This window comes from Notolepis coatsorum (genome assembly GCF_963971535.1).
Source record: "Notolepis coatsorum genome assembly, chromosome: 11".
NCBI classification, from domain to species: Eukaryota; Metazoa; Chordata; class Actinopteri; order Aulopiformes; family Paralepididae; genus Notolepis; species Notolepis coatsorum.
In genome coordinates this window covers 97,865,532-97,888,798 of record NC_140175.1, presented here as the reverse complement: position 1 = coordinate 97,888,798, position 23,267 = coordinate 97,865,532, and the positions used below count along the sequence as shown (strand labels likewise).

Sequence of the window (23,267 nt, the reverse complement as noted above, 5' to 3'; positions counted from 1 at the left end):
ACATATTGGAGCATATGCCGAGGTTGAAGGTACTTTGAAAACCTTTTTGATTTGACTCAGTATTCTCAGTGAGTTCCGAAGGATAAAATTGTTGAGAGCCATCTTATTAATCGTATCACACTTAGAAAATAACATTGCAGGAAGAGAGCTTTTTAGGTTCACATGCGCCTCCATGTCTCGCCACCTGGGGGCATCCATGGCTACTGTAGCATCACCTATGAAGTAATCTTGCCAGAAGGTCATGGCCCTTGCATTAGCAGCCCAGTAGTAGTGCTGGAATACCGGCAGGGCCAGCCCCCCCATATGCTTTGGCTTCTGCAAGTGTGCTTTTGAAATACGGTGTGCTTTATAGCCCCAGAGAGGGTGTACTCTTAAGTAGGTTCGTTTTAATAGTAAAGAACACAAAGAGTAATACTAGGATACAATGCCGAGTGGCAGGAAGAAGAGGGGATAAAGATAATGGAGCTTAGTGGTGGTCCAGAACCGGAACCGCCCGCGTTATCTCCGAACGCTATAATGAAGACCTGACGGATATCAAGCAGAAGATAGGAAGGTTAAATAGACACACATTCTAACATTCCACACACACACCCGTGACAGCCAATCAGGACCCATACCCTAAGTGACAGCACTAAGTGACAGGGGAGACAGGTGACAGTAGCCAAGTGACAGATGACAGAATGGTGGGTGGTTCCAGACAGCAGTCAGCAACCAGAACGTAACACTTATTGCCTTTTTCTGTAAGATGATAATAGGATTCAGATTAGTTTTGTATGTGTTTCCCCAAGTTTCTATACAGTACGTTAGATATGGTAATAAAAGAGTACAATAAATTGTGTATAATGATCTCAAATTTAATATGTGTCTGGTTTTTCTTAAGATACCTAAGCTACGCGCTGTTTTTTTCTTTACATAGTTACGTAATATGAGTTTTCCAGCTGAGGTTTTGGTCTATCACGACACCCAAAAAAAGTATATTCATTTACTCTTTCAAGTTGAACATTATCTATGCATATCTCTACTTGAGTATTCGGATGTATTTTTTTATTACCAAACAAAATAAATTTAGACTTACTTATATTTAAGGAGAGTTTGTTAGTATCAAGCCAACATTTCAGTTTCCCCAGTTCACCTGTAATATTTGTTAACAACTGTTGTAGGTCTGCACCTGAACAAAAAATTTTGGTATCATCTGCAAAAATGACAAATTTAAGTTTATCAGAAACATCAATGATATCATTAATATACAATATAAATAATTTCGGTCCTAAAATGGATCCTTGCGGTACCCCACATGTTATCCCTTTGCAGGATGATCTGGTCTCCCCCATCTGCACACATTGTTTCCTATTTTCTATATAACTTTTTATCCAACTGAGCCCTACCCCTTTAATTCCATACTTTTCAAGTTTTCTGAGTAAAATATCATGGTCAATGGTATCGAAAGCTTTTTTTAGATCAATAAAAAAACTGCATACTGTTTATTATCGATTTAATTTGTTAACTTCTGCTACCTGCATGAGAGCCATTGATGTGGATCTTTTAGTTCTGAATCCATACTGGCTATCAATCAATATCTAATTTTTATCAATAAAACTGTCCATATGTACAGACCCTCATTGGCACCTTTTGATTACACTGTTTACTTTTCCCATATTTCTATATTATTGTTAATCATATTGTTTACACTGCTTATTTTTTTATCTTTACTATAATTCTATTGCTTATATTTATGTCTTCTACTATTATTACCCTGCCCATACCGGTACCTCCCCTCCCCCCTCCCCTGTGCTGCTATGATGCCTGAATTTCCCAAAGGGGATCAATAACCTTCAAGTTTCAAGTTTCTTTAATAGTTGTCATACAGAAGTACAGAATACTTTTATACAGAATGCTTCTTACTGTTACGCTCCAGAGACTGTGCAAGACAAGATAAGTATGAAATAAAATAACATAGTAAAATTGCCCTGTCTTGTCTTCTTGTCTTGTCATCTTGTCTTATCTTATCTTATCTTATCTTGTCATCTTGTCTTATCTTGTCTTGTCATCTTATTATCTTATCTTATCTTGTCTTATCGTCCTCGACAGGGACGGGGGGCTGAAGAGAGGGAAGGTAAAGGACGAGTTCAAAGAGGAGCAGCAGAGGCGTTTCAGCACCATGATCGCAGGACAAGAGAGCAGCACCCTCCTAGACTCTCTCCCCCCGGACACGGAGGAACAGTAAACACTAGACTCTCTCCCCCCGGACACGGAGGAACAGTAAACACTGGACACTTCCTCTCTGATCCACTCTCTCTGGACAACCTCTGCTATTGGACAATCATCAGCTCAACACAAGTAGGACGACTATCTTCCATATACCGCACGAGGAGTGGAAACATTCCGAGACACTTGAAGACTGTTACAGGGGGGGGGGGGTCCCCCGACTTCTTCACGGCGGCGCCCCCCTGCAGCGCCCCCTGCAGGCCCCCGCGACGAGAGGTGTTACTTTGCTCGGGGGCCCCACCGTGCGTCCAGGGAAGGAATTTAACGCGTGCCATGCCATTGGTGGAAACGAATTAATAATTAGCCTACCTAGAGAATGATTTAACCCCTTCACTACCACACTACAGAAGGTTAACCCTTTCACTACCACACTACAGACGGTTGCGAAAAAGGGGTAACCATTTGTCGTGTGGCAGTGAAAGGGTTAACCTTCTGTAGTGTGATAGTGAAAGGGTTAACCCTTTGTCGTGCAAGTGCAAGGGTTAACCTTCTGTATTGTTGCAGTGAAAGGGTTAACCTTCTGTAGTGTGATAGTGAAAGGGTTAACATGGGGTTAGATGTGACAGCCTGGTAGATCTAGTAATGGCCTGTGAACAACAACCTGATGCTGATTAATTTCCACCAAATGTGGCGACATGGTGGCTCAGGAGGTAGAGCGGCCGTCTGGTAATCGGAAAGGTTCCCGGTTTGATTCCAGCTGCTCTCCCGGCAGCTTGTCAAAAGGTCCCTGAGCTAATATACACTTAACCCCTTATCTGCTCCAGATGAGAAGGTCGGCACCGTTAAATGTGTGACTAAATGGGTGAATGTGAGGCATAAGTTGTAAAGCGCTTTGGATAATAAAAAAAACACTATGCTGTATAAATGCAGTCCAGCCATCTCTAACATTTATTATTCAAATAGTTTTATCTAATCAAATTGTTAATTGGAGAAATTATTTTTCGAGGGGTGGGGTCGGGCGTTTGACAGCCTGATGCTAAATGGAGGATTCCAGCCAATCTTCTGCTTGACAAATCAAGTCTTTATTCCCTCGGATAAAGATTCTAGGGTCTCTGTTCTAGAAACTCATGCGACCTTTGGCACTTTTCTTTCTCCTCCTTTGCCCTCATCCTGCGACCCACCTGACCCGCTGCTGGAACCCACGACCTATAGTTAGAAAACCACAGGATTATATAACGCTGATTCATCTCTGGAGAACTTTAGCACATGCCAGACAATCAACAGGACAATCAACAGGTGTCTGAACAACTACCAGTTAATGCATATTAGGACTGGATAATACGTAATGTTCTGCTTGTCTTGTCGCTACTTGAAAGTAGGTTTATTTCGACTACGGATTTTTATGGATTATCACACTTTTGGGTCAAAGTCCAAAAGCAACTCAGCTTTGAATTAGTTATTTTCTTCTAAGGCTTATTTGTTGTTACATACTAAACAAACATGTTTTATTTAGTTTTTGTGTTTTTTTTTCTCTGCACCTGTACTGTAGTTGTGTTGGTGTAGTAGCTTATTTCTGACACTGGGAGGCAGTGTTTGCTAACATAATAATAATCCACTGATCCACCAATTTCTTTACTGGAAAGACATGCAGCAGCTTACAGTATATATATATATATATATATATATATATATATATATATATATATATATATATATATATATATATATATATATATATATATATATATATATATATATATATCAGTTATTATTCAGAAAGTTGTAATGTGTAATTAAAGAATCATAGATATTGAAATTGTCCGTAGTGTAAAACCACAGATGATAATCACAATGCATTTAACTGAATGATTTATCCACAACAAGTCGTCAGAACTACATTTGGTTTACTGAAACAGGACACCTATGGCCTCTCAAATATAACACATTGTGTCTTATTTATTATCAGCTCTATACAAATTACCAGTATTACCACAAATATCAATTTTGCATATTTGCGTATTTTATATGCAGGTATGTTTTGTTTTTGTTTTTATTTTACCAAATTTCACATTCTGTATTAAGCTGCACTTAATACCTGTGTATGTCTGTAATTACAGGGACATTATTTTATATGGTTATGACTGATTTCATATTTCACGATGTTATACTAGTGTGTACAGGTCTAATCACTTGACCTTGTCTCAGTGTAAGTTAAAGCCATACGCTCACCAACAACAACAACACACAGCTACAGCAATATCACTCACACAGGCATACAACATGATTTCAACACCTTTAACGCACGTTTCATTCGATATGTTGCCCGTTTTGTAACTTTTGTTTTAAATCAGACGTTTCTTATCACACGACCACGCCGGGATAGAGGATTGCCCACCGTATAGCAGGACGGGTTAGTAGTGTAATTAATAGCACCGCCGATAGAAACGCCGGCAAAGTCTTTAACCTGCGTCGGGAGCGGTTTAAGGGCACAAGGGTCCCCCTCCTTAGTAACCCATTATTCCAGGTCTGTGATGGAAGGCGGTGCAGACGGAGAGAGAGAGAGAGAGAGAGAGAGAGAGAGAGAGAGAGAGAGAGAGAGAGAGAGAGATAAAGTGAGTGAAGGGTTGCATGATCTAAAAAAAAAAGAAAGAAAAAAAAAAGCTTCAGCAGATGAGTGTGGGCAAGACATGTTTACTGTGACGGCGCTTTAATAAAGAAAGCAGAGACTGTGAAATAGCATTGAGTTATTCTTCCACACACCAGCCAGCCGGAGCCGGCTTAGATTTCACTCTCCTCTCTGTCTCCCTCACTCTCGAGACTCATCTCCACAGCCCCGGCTAGTGCCTCAACCCCCCCCCCCCCCCCCCCCCCACACACACACACACAACTTAAATTGCTTGAACAAGAAATGTTTGTTCTCTCCTAACAGGATTGTGAATTATTAATCGGATCTAAACGCCGATTTTATAACCCGATTGTTGAGGTGGGAGTGTTGGCGAGCGATGCTGATGTGTGTGTCTGCACATCTTTATACCCCATCTAATGTGATTCGGATAGATTTCAAAGGGACATCATAAAAGGCACGGCAGTGACCCCTGTGGGGTTCAGTTGGGTCCTACACTCCGTACGGCCACCCCCACCCTGGTGTGTCTCCATATGTTGATTCGATTTGTTAAATTCTTTTGTTTTACTCCGTACTATGATCTATACAAATGTAATGCAGGTACACTCAGTAAATATGAATAAATGGCCAAATCGAATCATTCTTCCTAGAGAATGTAGTTCACGGAGGACATCATTTTAAATCACGGTTTGCCTGGAAATGAGCAGTTTGACCAGTCGAGAGTAAATGACTGAGGCTCTGTCCGAGACTGGCCATTAGTTACAGCATAATGTCTTTAAATTGTTCTGCCGTCCACTTTGTGCTGGGGGTGGGGGGGGGGGGGGATCGCTCCCTACTTTAATATAAGTGTGTGATGTTTAGGCACAATGTATAGCTCACAGAGAGGAATAAATGCCAGAAAAGAATGTCTAGTTTGTGTAAGAAAGTCTGTCTCTTGCTCGATGGAATTTCAGAGAACACTATATCTTTGGGTGTCACATAGAATTCGTTCGAAGTGTTCCTTATGCTGCCTTCAAATGGAACTCGCGAGTGCCTCTTGAAGTCTAACGACGACTAAATGCAAAGTCATAATGACGGAGGAAAAAGATGAGGCCTTTGGGAATATCAATGTTCTCCTCAGATATATTATTAATTTACTAAGACTACATTTACAATAACTCCACGGAAAAACGAACTTCCGTGGGCTCCACCATTTTGAAAAACGACAACACCATGTCACAAGTCTTGAACTCGGAGCTTTCGGTAAATGTCCACTTAAGACGTTGTGAGAACCACAACATCGGGTCGTTCATATGGACTCTTCTTGTGAACACGGTAACCACGACCCCATTTGAAGGCAGCATTATGCTAATAGCTAAATCGTTATATATAGCTAAATTGTTAGCCTCGGTGGCTTCGAGATGCATTGCCCAGTTGCCTAGCAACGGTGTACCCGCAACTTGCATCACTGGAACGGGCCAATGCGTGTCGTGTACTCGACTTCCCACGTCGAGACCACGAGCTCACGAGTTCCATCTGAAGGCAGCATTAGTCCAAAGGTCAATGGATAGTGTCGAGGGGCAGAATGCTCTGGAGTGAGTCAGGAGTGAGTCAGGATGGGTGAGATTAGCCGACCTCCCTTCCCTTTCGGAAGCTCGTCTGCTGTCCCCTCAATCGGCCGATTCTAGATTTTTGGGGGCCCTATGCAAAATGTTGTTTGGGGGGCCCCTATTTTGTGAAACTATGGTGGGGGGATTCCAAACCCTCTAAGGTGGGCATGCATTTAACATTTAAATGCATCAATCTGGTGCACTTTAAGAGGAAAAGAGGCTAGATCCGTGAAAACTGGTCATTTTATTAAATACAAAAAAGGCTAAAATGGCAGCTTACGGGGCCCCATGGTGGCTTCGGGGGCCCTATGCAACCGCCCTATTGCCATCCGCGTATGGCAAGAACCGGCCCTGCCCTCAATCCACTTCATGACATTCACACCCGGAGCCACCAGATCAGTCAAGAGTAAAGCTGACCGTGCAGGAACTATTCACAGCTCATCCGATAAACACTGGGCCTCGCTTATCAATATTTCTATTTGTGTAAAACATTGAAAGACATCGAATTTGCTGGGCCAAAACTGGTTTAATAGATTAGGTATGTGTGCCAAATGTAAATAGACGAAAGAAAAACTGTCTAATTGGCAGCTTATTTGCTTTCAACTGTATGTATTATAAATCATTTCTGTGCAAATGTATTGGTTGATAAACAGGGTCCACTGTGACGCCATAATCATTTAGTGACAAGAATGTCACTGTGTTGGAATAAAAAGAAAAGCTTTCTGTGTTCATAAAGGTGTATCATTTTATCCTAGATATGTACTACACTAAATCTAAGTGTAACTCTGGCTAAGCTAAGGGGAAAAAATATATATACGCACAGAAGACTCACAACGGGGGCGGCTGGGGGGCGCAGCGGACATTGCGCTCGTCACCAACGCAAGTGACACCGGGTTCGACTCCGGGCTGTCGGCGTTGCCTCCGGCTTGGGCCAGCCGCCATACTAACTCAATTGGCAGAGTTAGCGTGTGGGAGTCGATGGGTGGTAATCTGGACGTTGTGGACGGCGACTCCTACAGGTCGGTTGGGGACACCTGCACAGCAGAGACAGGAAATGGCGGGGGTAGTGTGAGCCTCCCACACGTTACACCTCGCCAATGAGAGTCCGCGCTGGCAGGTGAAAAGATGTGACACGTGATGCAAGGCTTCTATCCTCCCTACAACCGGCCAGTGGGGGGCATATGCGAGCAACTTTCAAGACGGGAGGGGAGAATTGGCACAGTGGAATTGGGATGGGAGAAAAATTGAAAAAGAGAGGATAAAAAGTGGATACAAAAATAAAGAAGACTCACAACGGATGAAAGGATGTCTGTCTTTCCTTCTGTCTAGTGCTCCTGTGTTCCGTATAGGCCTGAGGCACAGAGTTGTTGTGGACGGTCACAGTAAAGACTGAACGCCGGTTACTGCAGGCCTACCGTCACAGGCAGACAGACACACAACGTGAAACAGGGCCGTTTCTTGCCATATGCGGAATATGCAGTTGCATAGGGCCCCCGAAGCCACCATGGGGCCCCCTAAACTGCCATTTTAGCCTTTAAAAAAATGTATATATTAAAATGACCAGTTTTCACGGATCTAGCCTATTTCTTTTCCAGATTGATGCATTTAAATGTTAAATGCATGCCCACCTTAGAGGGTTTGGAATCCCCCCACCATAGTTTCACAAAATAGGGGCCCCCAAACAACATTTTGCATAGGGCCCCCAAAAATCTAGAAACGGCCCTGACGTGATGGGCTTTGTTTACAAGCAGTACAAAAACATATATATATATACATTCAACAGAGTTTTCCTTCTAGTACATCCTGTCAGTTTGGAAATTCCATCTGTGTCTGTGCCTGTGTGTGTCTGTGCCTGTGTGTGTATGTATGTACATGCATGTGCATGTGCATGATGTGTGCATGCATGTGTCTGTGGCCAGAAGGGGGAAATATAAGACCAACCCTTTTCGAGGCATCTCCCTGATTTGCATACGCTAATGAAACCGGCTATAATTGGTCCAAATTGATTTTTTTTCTTTTTTTTTGATTGAGCTACAATTGAGTCTGAAGTTCTTCAAGTGGAGAGCTGATTGATTTGCGGTTAAATTCCAGTTTATTTAGTTTGGGAAATAATTATGCTCTTATACCCTATATATACGTATAGTCATCAGGCACATGCAAGGAGCATCACTGAACCCTTCCCCCCCCCCCCCTCAGCCATTATTATTTTCAGAGCAATAATTCAAAGATCATCTACACACAACATACCTCTACATCCACATACTCCTTCTAACACACACACACACACATACACACACACGGGAGAATTCATTCTGTTTTGCTGAGTAAAAAAAAGTAGAGTCACATGACAAATGTCCTTCAGTGAGGTACAGGAAGGTGTGTAATTGCGGACTACACTTTGCCCCTCGGCCCGGTGCCTCAGAAGGTATTTCTTCTTTTATTGACAGAGTAACCGAATTTCACCTTGATGGTGGGTCCCTGCCTGTGGTACTGGCCCTCAGTCCCCCCACCGTGTTCCTCCCTCTCTGATTGCTTTTGTTACCAGGTCACCTCCTATCTATTGCTGCAACTTTTCCAATTTCTCAGTAGTTGTTGTATGAAGACTCAAGGCGTTGCTGGCGTGTGTGCGTGTGTGTGAGTGTATGTATGTGTGTGTGTGTGTGTGTGTTTGTGTGTGCAGGTGTGTGTGAATGAGTGTATGTGTGTGCGTGCGTTTGTGTGTGCATTTGTGTGTGCGTGCGTGTGTGTGTGTGTGTGTGTGCGTGCTGGTGGCAGGAACCACCCCTTTGGAAAATGTACATAAGAACCTATACAGACAAAAACAACAGCAGATATTGAAAACACATTCAAATCCTCCCTATATGCTTTTCATGCTTCATGACAATAAGAGAATTCTCTCATCTTCCAGTGGTGGCGGCGGAAAAAAACACACCGTGCAAGTTCATCAAATGAAATAATCAAATAAACGTCTTGGTTCATTAATATGAAATTATCTTAGGCTGATGATTAATTGCATTAAACTTATGAAAGTGTGTGTTTTTTCATCTAAAGCCGCGGTGGAGGTTGGATGATGGATGATGAGAAGGGCGTGATGAATGAAGAAAGCAGCGGAACTAAATTGAAAGTGTACTCATCCGTTCTCTCTTCACAACTAATGATAAATTGAGCATGTCACGTTGAACAATACATGTTCAGGTTTAAACATCATCCTTGCCCCGCAGAGCCGTAATGCGGGCTGGCAGGTATGGGGCTCGTTCTGATTGAACTCCTCTCACACACCTCACCTCGCTCCTCAGATGGCTTTTCCATCGCCTCCGTCCGTCTGTGTAGAAACGGCTGCGCGCGCGGGTACCAGACCGATGCGGACAGAGGGATATCTATGATCGTCGTGTTGACTTGAAATGTATTCCGCTGAGTCTGTCTGTCTGTCTGTCTGTCTGTCTGTCTGTCTGTCTGTCTGTCTGTCTGTCTCTCTGTCTGTCTGTCTCTCTGTCTCTCTGTCTGTCTGTCTGTCTGTCTGTCTGTCTGTCTGTCTGTCTGTCTGTCTGTCTGTTAATATGTTCATGTCACTCTCAAGTGGAGGTGTGTGCGAACATTTTAAGTATGTGTTTATCGTATTCGCAGCTCAGTCGCTCTACTTTTCCTCAGAGGATTATGTATCATTATTATAATTATTTTTCTTTTTTCTTTTTATGTTTTATTGCCTTCATTTGAACCCCCCCCCCCCCCCCCCACTAACGTTTCACTGTCCAAGATGTTAAAAAAAGAAAAATATCCCTGATAATTGTTGGCAAGAATATTGTTTACTTTGCTTTGTTTAGGAAGAAAATGAATAAAAATTAACTAACTGACAGGCAGCCAAAGTTACAGATGATCAAATTCCTATTAAGATTGCATCTGGCCTGGCTCCAGCTGACAGCCTGCCCTATATTGTAAATAATATTGCCATCTGTGAGATTGTGACAGTTGGGAATGAAGAAGACGCCATAGGATTGAATAAACATAAAGAAAATAACGCTGGTGCCTTGGGATCTCGATCAACCTCTATAGTTAGGCCATTCATATCACAATACAGTATTGAACATATACTGTGAGTACAATTACTATTGATGAGGGCTGCAGCCATAGAAATATAATTCATTATTCTGTATCTATGACTGCAGTGCACTACTTATATGACTGCAATTAACAACACAGGTTCTACCTGTTCAACTGTTACTTTGTGGCAGAATATAAATGATTCCTCATCTCATATGGCTTGTAGTGAAACTATAGCTATACCTCCGGCGACGACACATGTATAATTGCTTTTTCAAACTGCATTATCATGGATCAATATCAAGTGAATTCTGTTACCTGATCGCCACAGTGCATGTTACACTGCCAACATGAGGTGTGAGGTAATAACTATACATACTATAAACTATACAACCAATACACATATACAATATACCTATATAGAGTCAGAGAAGCAGAGACCTGTGCTGAAATATGTATGTTGGAATCACCAGAGGCCCCATGATACTCGTATTGTAATATCGCGATATTGCGATATATTGCAATTTATTACCTTTTTCCAACTGCAAATGGTCCCAACAGTCAACATCTGCATTAAAAATACATCATCTATTTGATCTATAATAAGATAACGTTTTCAGTCTGCTCACCTCACACCAGTCATTTCTATTGTATAGCGAAATAGATTGTCGAGCAAAAACTAAAAAGATTGATTGATCGATTGAAAATTGTATTAACAGATTGCAGAATGGGTACAGTCAGGGGTGTAGCTCCAGATTCTGGGCCCCATGAAAGAATGTGTTTGGCAATTTTTTTATTGATGAAAACCATAATATGGTTTTTACCTATACATTCGATCAGCAGTTCAGCACCTGCACTGTTGGTGGGTGAGCCTAGTAAAGGATGTCGCATTGCGTTCATCTTCAATGAATGGACCAATGCAATAGTCTACCAAGCCCCCCTCTCTCTCTATATCTCACACACACACACACATACACACACACACACACACACACACTTCGGAAACAAACATAGTATCAATGAGGCATCAATAATACACCTGAGTGATGTCTAGTAAAAAAAAAAAAAAAAAAAAAAAAATTTGGGCCCCCCCCAGTGCTGGGCCCTTGGAATCATCCTAAGCTACCCCCCCCCCCAGCTACGCCCTGGGTACAGTACAGTACAGCTCAATACACACAATATTGTTCAGGGGATGCAGACCAGAGAAAGACTTTCGTCTTGTTTACATCAGGGTCCCCCATTTCAATTGATAATGGCGATATACCGCTGTATCGCACCCCCCCCCCCTCCACGGCCCACGCCTAATATAAAGAACAAAAGACAACTTTGAAGGAAAATGACTTTGCTTTTTTTTCTCAAGTTGATATCTGGCAAGTCCATGCTAAACGTCACCCATCAGAGCACTTTGTGAGCAGGAGGGGAAAGGTTCATCTCTCTTCTTCGACCAACCAAAACAATAATAAATAAATATTAAAACAGCGCCACAAACCACAACCTCCAATTTCAACAGCAGAAGGAGAAGAAACATCAGTTCACCGGAGCAGCACACTACAAGTTCTATAGGCAAAATGAATACTTTTTAATTCCCTGCCATGGGAAGCCCCGGACCCAGGCACAATGTTGATGGATGATGTTTTAATGCTGCCGAATGTATTTTTTACTGAACAGGGAGAACTATAATTCTTACTTCATTGCCAATGATCGTGCCCTATGCATAAAAGTGCGGTGGGTGTGCGTTGCCCATGAATAATCGCCTCTCGCAGCAGATGTTACTTTGCAGAAACCAATTCCTCGGATAAGATTTGCGGAAGATTAATTGTCTACAGCTGTTTCATGGCCCGGTGCAATCTTAATACATTTATGATAAGTTTAAAAGCTCACTAGAGGCAACGGAGCCTCCCATGTGTGAGACTGTGGGGAGAAGAGATGGGAGCTGCTTTATTCCTACATCTGGATTCATATCCTCTGACACGCTCGTCATTAGCTGTGTGCGCGAGACGGGGGGGGGGGGGGGCTGGCCGTCATTATTGTGCGCGCGGGTGCAACAGTGTCTTCCTCCTCTTTCCTTATCCTCTCCTTCTCGCTCATCATGCTCATATTTTTCATTTTTCCCCCCTTCATCTTTAGAGGAATTATTCAAATTTGTGCAAATGAGTTGTTTCCATTTTCTCCTGCGAGAGTGGAAATTGAAAGTGACCCGGCGTGACCCTCATCTATTACTGCGGCTAAATTGCAGTGAATGTGCCGTCTGGATCGGTCTAATGGTACGGGGGGGGGAGGGGGGGGGGGGCTCTGAGCCTCAGCTTGTTCACCGTTCACCGGAGACGTGACCCCCGCAGGCCCACCGCCGCGCACTAGTTAGGAACAATCACTTGTGTTACGACCCCGCGTGTCCTGTCTTTTATGGAGCGCTGGTTAAATATTCCCGACAGAACCGGCGGCAATCATGTTTCTCTTCCCCCGGCCCTGGGTCAGGGGGCCACACTCGACAGGACACTCGTTTAAAGGGCGGGTTTTTTGAAGAATAATTCTCACATTTAAAAGTTCCTGACATTGGGCGGCGCGAGGACAGAGATTGTCTAAAGGACTTTTCATTTGCTAGACATTAACCCTGTGTAGCCCCCCCCCCCCTCCTCTCTCTCTCTCTCTCTCTCTCTCTCTCTCTCTCTCTCTCTCTCTCTCTCTCTCTCTCATTGTGTGCTTCCATTCCACATTAGCTCATCTGATAACACTGCAGGGCTTTCTCTCAGAAACCATACAGCTGACGATGGATTGTCTGCATCCATTATTTATAATGTGCGAATCCTCCCAGCACCTTCAATGGGTCTCAAAGAAACACTGTAATCTCTCTCTCTCTCTCTCTCTCTCTCCCTCTCTCTCCCCCCCCCCCTCTCTCCTCTCTCTCTCTCTCTCTCTCTCTCTCTCTCTCTCTCTCTCTCTCTCTCTCTCTCTCTCTCTCTCTCTCTCTCTCTCTCTCTCTCTCTCTCTCTCTCTCTCTCTCTCTCTCTCTCCGTCTCCAATACTCTCTGACACCATCCACCAATGTTTATTTATGCCATCAATATCATTTCCAATCTCTTGACTGCATCAGACTCCGAGGCTGAGCACACTCAAAACATTCATTTGCACATGATGCAATTGTTTGGTCGTATTAAAGGCCCGGTCTGTGATTCCAATGTAAGCGAATGGGTGGCCCCATGCACCACCAGGAATAAGCATCAATAACGGAGAGCGTGCTTTTCATTCTCTGGTTGTTTAGACGGGATTCTTGATACAAGAACTGACACTCGACAACAGGTGTGTGTTTTTTTTTAAATTGTATTCACCGTATTCTGTGGCTGTTAAATGTTTATTTCTGGGCGGCTACGTGGTGCAGTGGGCAAGGCGTTCACCACGAATACTGGAGACGCTGGGTTCGCCTGTTCGAGTCCAGCGCTCCACATTGCTTTCAGTTTAGCTGGTTGTCCGTACTAATACACATTGGCAGTATTAGGGGGTGGGAAACTGATGGGTGGGGATCGGGCGTTGTGGACAGCGACTCCTACATGTCGGTTGGTGCGCCTGCGCAGTAGAATCAAGAAGTGATGGGGGCGGCGCCCCTCCAAAGCGCAGACCCCTGACGCTGAAAGATCGCGCCGCGCAGGTGGAAAGATGAGACTGCTGTTACCTCGAGTATCGGAGGGGACTCGTGATATGTATGACTTAGTCCACATTGCAGCCGGCTTGTGGGAGGCAAGAAACAGCGTTCGAGACAGGGGAGGGTTGAATTGGATGATACGAAATTGGGATGGGAGAAAAATAGAAAATGGGAGAAAAAGTGGATACAATTTTTATTTTATTTTTATTTCTTTGTAAACCCTTGAGTAAAACCGATCTATATTCCCATTTACAATGGGTTCAACCCATCCTAAAATACATTTCACGTGTTTTAATACTGTACAACTCAGTTTTGATTTGTGAATGAACAAGTTAACTCCTTTACAGCTGCACACCAGAAAGACAGGACGAGTGGCTGTCTCGTGGTGATGACCGGAGTCGTGGACGTCCCGTGATGATGACCGGGAGGATGCGACCCTCTCTACGCCGCCCCCATGCCTCAAATAGATCCGCTATCAGCTCTATTGTCAATCTTTCAAAATGTTCAGTTGCTATTGCATGCACTTATCTGGGTAGAGAACGAAGAAGCCACCTAATGATGATGATCTGTGTTTCATTACACATATGTGTGCATGCTTATCAACTGTTTCGCCTGTTTTATTGCAACATTACTATCACCGACATCTAAGAAGGGAGATCCCCCTTGAACGGCCCTTCTAAGGTTTCTCTCCTCCACATTGCCTGTGGTGCATTTTTTCCCTATTGCTAGGTTTTAGTGAGTTTTGCCTGACCTTTGTGTGGGGTATGTCTGGGAGTGTTGCATTAATTTATTAAAAAATTATTGGACTTTATGGTGTTTTTGTTTTGTTCTTTTTTGTTTTTCTTTTTGTTTGTGATTTATTGTGATGTTTCTTCTTGACTTGTTTAAAGAAGACATGTCCGGCCCATGGGGACATTAACATGTGTTGTCGGGCCTTACAAATAAATTGGATTTGATTTGATTTGACTCTAGTGATGATGCTGTCATCAAGAGACAAATTCTGGAGCAGCTCCATAGACTTAGAGATCGAATAACTCGACACTATGACAGTACCCATGGTACTGCTACTACCGGGGTATGGGTACATCTTCTGATTTAGAGCTGTAATCAGAGTTAATTTGCAAAAACCTATAAATGCCGTCCTTGAAGAAAATGTAATGTGGTCAGTTACTGTTAAAAAATAGGGAAACAATGTCCAGGCACGCACTCCAGGTTTTTCCAAATTTATTGGCAGCCTGTAATCATATGACGTTTCGGTGTGAACACACCTTCTTCAGAATGGCTTGCATGAAGCATGAAGGGTAAGTGACCCTAGTAAATACAAGTCAAACAGGAAGTGACAACATAGGAAGTGACAACACATTCCCACAAGAGATCTGCAAAAAAGTACAAAATACCACTTACAAGCACAACCTTTTCAGAATTATGTAAATCAAAAAGGAAGCATGTAAATAAAAATAAAAAAGAAACAGTAAATCACAAAGAGATATATCTATATATAGTTATATATATTTTATACAGAGTAGGCCTACATCTTAAACTCTAAACATAAACACTCATGACCCATATAAGCCATCTTTCAATTATAAAGAATGATAAATGAAAATAGTAAACAATCGAATGAAATTAAATAATCAAATGAAACAGGTCAAAACATTTTCTTCATTGAGGCCTCTAGGCTCTAGACAATCCAGAAAATGAATATAGAAGCATTCCCTTTGTAGCAAGAGCCTGTCTCTGTCGCCGCCTCTTGGTGGTCTCAAGACCTGCTCTATACCCATGTATTTTAAGCCCGAAATATCATGTCCTAACTTATTAAAGTGCCTTGCAACTGAAGACTTCTCGTCATTTCTTCTTATAGAACATTTGTGCTCCGAAATTCGATTTTTAAAACGTCTTCTTGTTTTTCCAACATAGTAAAGGTTGCAAGGACATTTAAGCAAGTAAACAACAAAATCAGAATTACAGGTAATCCGGCCTCTAACAGCGATACTCCTACCTGTACTTGGTTGTAAATAAAATTTCTCTTTAATCATGCCATGACATTGGGTACAAGACAAACATGGAAAATTGCCATTTGGAATATTAGCCATAAAATGGGTCAATGTTGTCCTATGTTGTCACTTCCTGTTTGACTTGTATTTACTAGGGTCACTTACCCTTCATGCTTCATGCAAGCCATTCTGAAGAAGGTGTGTTCACACCGAAACGTCATATGATTACAGGCTGCCAATAAATTTGGAAAAACCTGGAGTGCGTGCCTGGACATTGTTTCCCTATTTTTTTTTTTTTTTTAACTTTGGCCATTCCCCTGGCTCTTTTTTGCGTTTATCGCATTTATTCTGGTCAAGGATGACCGACAGAAACAGGCTGAAGGGGTTCAGATGGGGGGGAAGACACTCTGGGAAAGGCACGGCTGCAGTTCGGGATTCGAACTCGCTAAACCCCAGATCCGTGACGAGCACGGTTGTCCCCGGCGCCGAAATAGCGCTCGAGGTACGTGGTGAGCTACTGGAGCTCCCTGTTTCCCTATTTTTTATGTATGATATCAGAGGTTACAGCACCCAGTGTCAAGTCTAGTGAGGTGAGCGCGTTCTACTACTTTTTTCATTCGTCAGTTACTGTTAAGACATAGTCCATTCTGAACCCTGAGTTACTGTTAAGACATAGTCCATTCTGAACCCTGAGTTACTGTTAAGACATAGTCCATTCTGAACCCTGAGTTACTGTTAAGACATAGTCCATTCTGAACCCTGAGTTACTGTTAAGACATAGTCCATTCTGAACCCTGAGTTACTGTTAAGACATAGTCCATTCTGAACCCTGAGTTACTGTTAAGACATAGTCCATTCTGAACCCTGAGCGAGTTTTGTCACAAAATCCATTATTGTCTGTTGAAAATGCAAGTTCACATTTCACAGCAGAAACAGTCAAACACCAGTGCTGTTACTTTTTATTTATTTTTTTTCAAAGCCAGATAAATCCGTTCACAGCAAATCATCACGCATTATTCAGATCAGGTGACACAATATGGCTGCTATACCCGGGACTGTATACTGCAAGGTAACAGAGTGTATAGCCAAGAAGAGAAGAGCTGAAAATGAGTAAGGTAACGTAGCGGATAAAGGTGGCACAGAATCCAGTTCATGTGTAACTTTGGCTCAAAGTCGTCTTTAAAGACGGATGTTTTAGTGTGATGTGAGTTTCTGTCCTTCAGGGCAGAGCCAAGAAGAGGAGAGCTGAAACGTATTCAGTAATGTAGACAAAACATGGCATAAAAAAATATTTGCAATCTCCGTGGAGTTATCTACTTTTGCCTAAAAAAGCTAGCTTTAATAAAACATTTTAAGTAGAAAAAAAATCAATAATTTCGAGTTCGATTTTGGAAGTTACCTGTATTTTGTTTATTGAAGTATTTTTTTACTTGATCAAAACAACCCAACTGCAGTTTGATTGATATTACCTGCAATGCACAATACAATTTTTATATTCTATTTATTTTTGGGCTTTTCTGCATTTTTCACCCATCCCAATTGAGTCGTTATGCCAATTCCCTTCCTGGTCGTTGCGCGCATTGCCCCACTGTCGGCCTGGGGAGGGTGTAGAACTACCACATGCCTCCTCCGATACATGTGGAGTCGCCAGCCGCTTCTTTTCACCTGACAGCGAGGAGTTTCACTGGGGGAACGTAACGCATGCAGAGGTTCACGCTATTTCCCCCAGATCCCCTCCCTGCTGAACAGGCCGACCAGTAGGAATCGCCGTTTACAACGACCAGGACACATACTGTACCACACCGGCTTCCCACCCGCTAACACTGCCAATTGTGTTAGTAGGGACGACTGACCAAGCCGGAGGCACCGCTGACAGCTGAGTTTGATCCCAGAGTCTCTGCGGTGGTAGGCGAGTGCTTAGTCCACTGCGTTACCCAGCCGACCCAACAGTTGAGATTTTGAGATTTTACTAGTGACCTGTAATAACCTAAGAGCCTCCTAAGAGTCTCCTAACACGTAGCTGGTGCAATATTTAATTTAATTTCAAACCTTTATTTAAACTCAAAAGGTGAACTGAGGTTTCCCTCATTTACAGTCACGTTGAGTGTACATACAGAGTTAAGCAAAACATACAGTTAAGAAAAAAAAAAAAAAAAAGGCATATAAAATCACACAGCATATAGCCTACAATCACAACAATTAGACAAGTAAGGATAACAATCAATTAAAACATGTACAACTTGATTGACAAAGGTTGGAGATCAAGGTTTTAAACTCTGCAACAGAGGGGAGAATCTCAAGCTTTAAGGACTGTTGGAGTTCATTCCATGAGCTAGAGGCGTCAGAACGAAAAGTAGATGTACCCTGTTCTGAGCAAACTCAGGGGACCTTAAGGACCAGCCAGTCAATAGAACGGGTTCCATAGGTTCCAAAATTCCATTCCATTCCAATAATGATGTAGTATAAGGAGGTAGCTTACCAGTAAGGGTCTTAAAAATACCAGTGTTTGTTGCACCTCTCCATCATCATATAAGGGAGCTTGCCTTAAAGCTGACAGGTATACAGGCCATAAATAAGTACGCTAACCATGGCTATTACCCCATTTCAATGACACCTCCCACATTGAACATGACATAATATGCTGTAATAAAACGAAATCTTCAGTTCATAAATGTGCATGATTTATATGGGAGGTATTGAATAAATTTAGTGTAATAAATATGCAACAACATGGAAGTGGTTTAGCCGCATAATTTTCACTTATTCCCATGTGATGATGGGACTTAATTACTAATTGGTTCCTCTTTCTTTCTCAGCCCCTCTGCTCATTACTGGGGGAAAAAATCAGTTAATGAACTTAATATTGTTCCTCTACCTTTGATTGTGCCTTTAATTGCGAGGCGCTTACAAGTACATAGAACACGGTCAATCTCTCGAGGAAAACCTTTCAGCGTGGCACCATATACCTAGCAGATCATCATCATCAACAACCTTTATTTATTCTCGAAAAGACAATTGAGGTCACCCTCATTTTCAATGTCGTCGAGACTTTACAGACATTTCAATGCACACATTTCTAGAATATAACAATAATAAATATCAATAACTATCTATATAGTAATTTTCACACATGGACCGCAGATGTGCAAGAATGCAATGAGTGCATCGTTCATTTAACAAAAAAATTAAATAAAAATACACAACAATTTATTTCGCATTTTTCCCTGTAAAAAGGATAACAATTACAGGTGACCTTGATAATAATCATATGGATGCAATTCTGTTCACGATGGTCCATCCCAAACAGTAAACCCCCTGGTTTGATCAATTGTCCTCCACCGCAGAGAGGCTGTACGCAGAGAGTAGTATACCATGGACATAGTGTATATCCATCCGTACACCCTGGGCCATTCACATCATCATCATCATTCCCCCGTGCCTCTCTCTCTCTCTCTCTCTCTCTCTCTCTCTCTCTCTCTCTCTCTCTCCCTCTCTCTCCCTCTCTCTCTCTCCCTCTCTCCCTTCCTTTCTCCTTTGCACACCTTCCCCCGGCTTTGTATAAACAGATACCTGTCACATATGAGGAATAGGATGGCTCTTTAACGAATGCCTCATTCTTTGTGGATTATTTACTTTTAATGGGCGTGGGGGATGAGAAAAGCACTTAATATGTGCTCACACGAGGCGTGATGTATGGGGTCATCCTAACGCTGGTGGCATCGCCCCAGTTTGCTCTTTTCAGATAAATCTATCCGGGGCAGCGGCGAGCGAAGGGGCTTTGCCGGGGGAGGTTTACTACTACAGTATATATATATATATATATATGGAAGCAGGGAGGAAGATAGTAAGATAGTCAACACACACCCCTGAGGAATAAAAGACTTGTTGGGTTTCTCTCATCGTTTAGGGAGCCTGGCTCACGTGACAAACCACCGTCGGTGAAATACGTCTGTTTTATTCGACGTTGACACGTCCCTCTCGATGGGACGCGGCCCAGACCAGGCGTATAATGGGGAGGCCCATAAGTATTTAGATGGTACCATTTATTTGCCATTTGCTGATATTAATATTCATGATCAATCTCCAGCAACACCATAGGGCTATTAGTAGGAGGTTTTTATGATGGTTATTAATGGCAACCTAACCCCCCTATAATGACATGTCCTACCGCTTCCAACTCACACGTCTCTGAACTCTTAATGATCAAAAGTATTAATTCCACCCAGAATTGTATTATTAATATCCTGGATGAAGATAAAAAAGAGAAGAAGTCGGGGCAACATATAGACAGAGTCATTATTTAAGTCCCTGTCATCCTTCGTCTTATTTAAATACCAAATGATAACATTTTATTTCAATTTAAATAAAGACATTAATTTTCCTTTTTCTCCCCCCCCCCCCCCCCCTCCACGCTGACTAATCAGTCATGTTTTTACAGAATAATTGAAAACTTGTAAGTTCTGTCATAAATCTTGTTTCCAGAGGTATTGTCTGTGTGGATCATCCTCTCTACTATGGGCCTCCTCCTCTCTCCTCAACCCGCGTTGGCAGACGAACGTATTCATCAAAGAAATCATACTTGATGCGATGGAATAAAACCCTCGCATTACGTCATGTGAACACACTGAATGGACACCTCTTTGTGTGATGGGATGATTTCCCCGCACGTCCTCAGATGTTGTTTTAGGGAATCATGTTTTTACACACACAGCGTGGAAGTCACATTTTAAAACGTCCTTGTCAAGCCATGCAGTTATTGCGGCGGCTGAGTGGAGAAAATGCCTAAAATGTATCAGTTTTATTTTATTTTATTTTATTTTACGAGTTGATAGTGAAAGAGAGAAAGGCCTCGACTCTGCTTCTGTCGCCTTGGCGCGTGCAGAGGATGCTCACCCAGTAAAACCCCATTTCATTAGGGACAAAGTCAGCAGGGATGGAGAAGGGTGACCAGTGAAGCAGCGCTCTCTCTAGGTGGCAGACTTTGGCCAGACCTGTAAAGGTTCATATCATAATTTGCTGTTATGTTTTACTATTTCATTCATATGGGCCGCGATGCATCTGATTTACCCGGCCTTTGATTAAACTGAAAAGTTTGCGTTTTTAAAATTACCTTATTATTCTGTTTGTGCAACTATGTGTCATATAGGATGTTTCAGGGATATACTCATAAGCAATTTCAGGTGTCCAATACGACTTTATTTTATTCTTTTGGTGGACTATATATATATATATACATATATATTTGTATATTGTGATCTGTTATAAAATATTCTCCTATATGCAACAACATTCTTGTTGAATAGAATAGGAGATTTCTTTATACAGTTACCATTATCACTCTGTATAGAGCGCTCAGATCTCCTTTGTGTATCCAGGGGGAGATGGTACCTGTGGCTGGTGTTGTGTTGTGTTGTGTTGTGCTGTGCTGTGCTGTGAGGTGTTGTGTTGTGTTGTGTTGAGGTGTGTTGTGTTGTGTTGTGTTGTGTTGTGTTGTGAGGTGTTGTGTTGTGTTGTGTTGTGCTGTGTTGTGTTGTGTTGTAGTGTGTTGTGTTGTGTTGTGTTGTGCTGTGCTGTGTTGTGTTGTGTTGTGTTGTGCTGTGTTGTGTTGTGTTGTGTTGTAGTGTGTTGTGTTGTGTTGTGTTGTGTTGTGTTGTGTTGTGCTGTGTTGTGTTGTGTTGTGTTGTGTTGTGATGTGTTGTGTTGTGTTGTGCTGTGTTGTGTTGTGTTGTGTTGTGTTGTGTTGTGTTGTGCTGTGTTGTGTTGTGTTGTGATGTGTTGTGAGGTGTTGTGTTGTGTTGTGTTGTGAGGTGTTGTGTTGTGTTGTGTTGTGTTGTGAGGTGTTGTGTTGTGTTGTGAGGTGTTGTGTTGTGTTGTGATGTGTTGTGTTGTGTTGTGTTGTGTTGTGATGTGTTGTGTTGTGTTGTAGTGTGTTGTGTTGTGTTGTGTTGTGAGGTGTTGTGTTGTGTTGTGTTGTGTTGTGCTGTGTTGTGTTGTGTTGTGTTGTGCTGTGTTGTGTTGTGATGTGTTGTGTTGTGTTGTGATGTGTTGTGTTGTGTTGTGTTGTGAGGTGTTGTGTTGTGAGGTGTTGTGTTGTGTTGAGGTGTGTTGTGTTGTGTTGTGATGTGTTGTGTTGTGATGTGTTGTGTTGTGTTGTGTTGAGGTGTGTTGTGTTGTGTTGTGTTGTTGTGTTGTGTTGTGATGTGTTGTGTTGTGATGTGTTGTGTTGTGTTGTGTTGAGGTGTGTTGTGTTGTATTGTGTTGTTGTGTTGTGTTGTGCTGTGTTGTGTTGTTGTGTTGTGTTGAGGTGTGTTGTGTTGTGTTGAGGTGTGTTGTGTTGTGCTGTGTTGTGTTGTTGTGTTGTGTTGATGTGTGTTGTGTTGTGTTGTGTTGAGGTGTGTTGTGTTGTTTTGTGAGGTGTTGTGTTGTGTTGAGGTGTGTTGTGTTGTGTTGTGTTGTGTTGTTGTGTTGTGTTGTGTTGAGGTTTGTTGTGTTGTGTTGAGGTGTGTTGTGTTGTGTTGTAGTGTGTTGTGTTGTGTTGTGCTGTGTTGTAGTGTGTTGTGTTGTTGTGTTGTGTTGTGAGGTGTTGTGTTGTATTGTGTTGAGGTGTGTTGTGTTGTGTTGTGTTGAGGTGTGTTGTGTTGTGTTGAGGTGTGTTGTGTTGTGTTGAGGTGTGTTGTGTTGTGTTGTGCTGTGTTGTTGTGTTGTGTTGTGTTGATGTGTGTTGTGTTGTGTTGTGTTGTGCTGTGTTGTGTTGTGTTGTGTTGTTGTGTTGTGCTGTGTTGTTGTGTTGTGTTGATGTGTGTTGTGTTGTGTTGTGCTGTGTTGTGTTGTGCTGTGTTGTTGTGTTGTGTTGATGTGTGTTGTCTTGTGTTGTGCTGTGTTGTGTTGTGTTGAGGTGTGTTGTGTTGTGTTGTGAGGTGTTGTGTTGTGTTGTGTTGATGTGTGTTGTGTTGTGTTGTGTTGAGGTGTGTTGTGTTGTGTTGTTTTGTGAGGTGTTGTGTTGTGTTGTGTTGTTGTGTTGTGTTGTGTTGAGGTGTGTTGTGTTGTGTTGAGGTGTGTTGTGTTGTGTTGTAGTGTGTTATGTTGTGTTGTGCTGTGTTGTAGTGTGTTGTGTTTTGTTGTTGTGTTGTGTTGTGAGGTGTTGTGTTGTATTGTGTTGAGGTGTGTTGTGTTGTGTTGTT

At 42.4% G+C, this 23,267-nt stretch overlaps 1 protein-coding gene across 1 annotated transcript in view; it reads left to right on the top strand.

The window, feature by feature from the left end:
- gpat3 (glycerol-3-phosphate acyltransferase 3) overlaps window positions 1–3,858 on the top strand; it is a 31,164-nt gene extending 27,306 nt beyond the window's left edge. Inside the window, 1 exon segment of the mRNA XM_084324069.1 lies at window positions 2,089–3,858. Within this exon segment, the coding sequence (XP_084180195.1) occupies window positions 2,089–2,224 (136 nt within the window). The 3' untranslated portion in view covers window positions 2,225–3,858.
- Window positions 3,859–23,267: the final 19,409 nt, after the last annotated feature.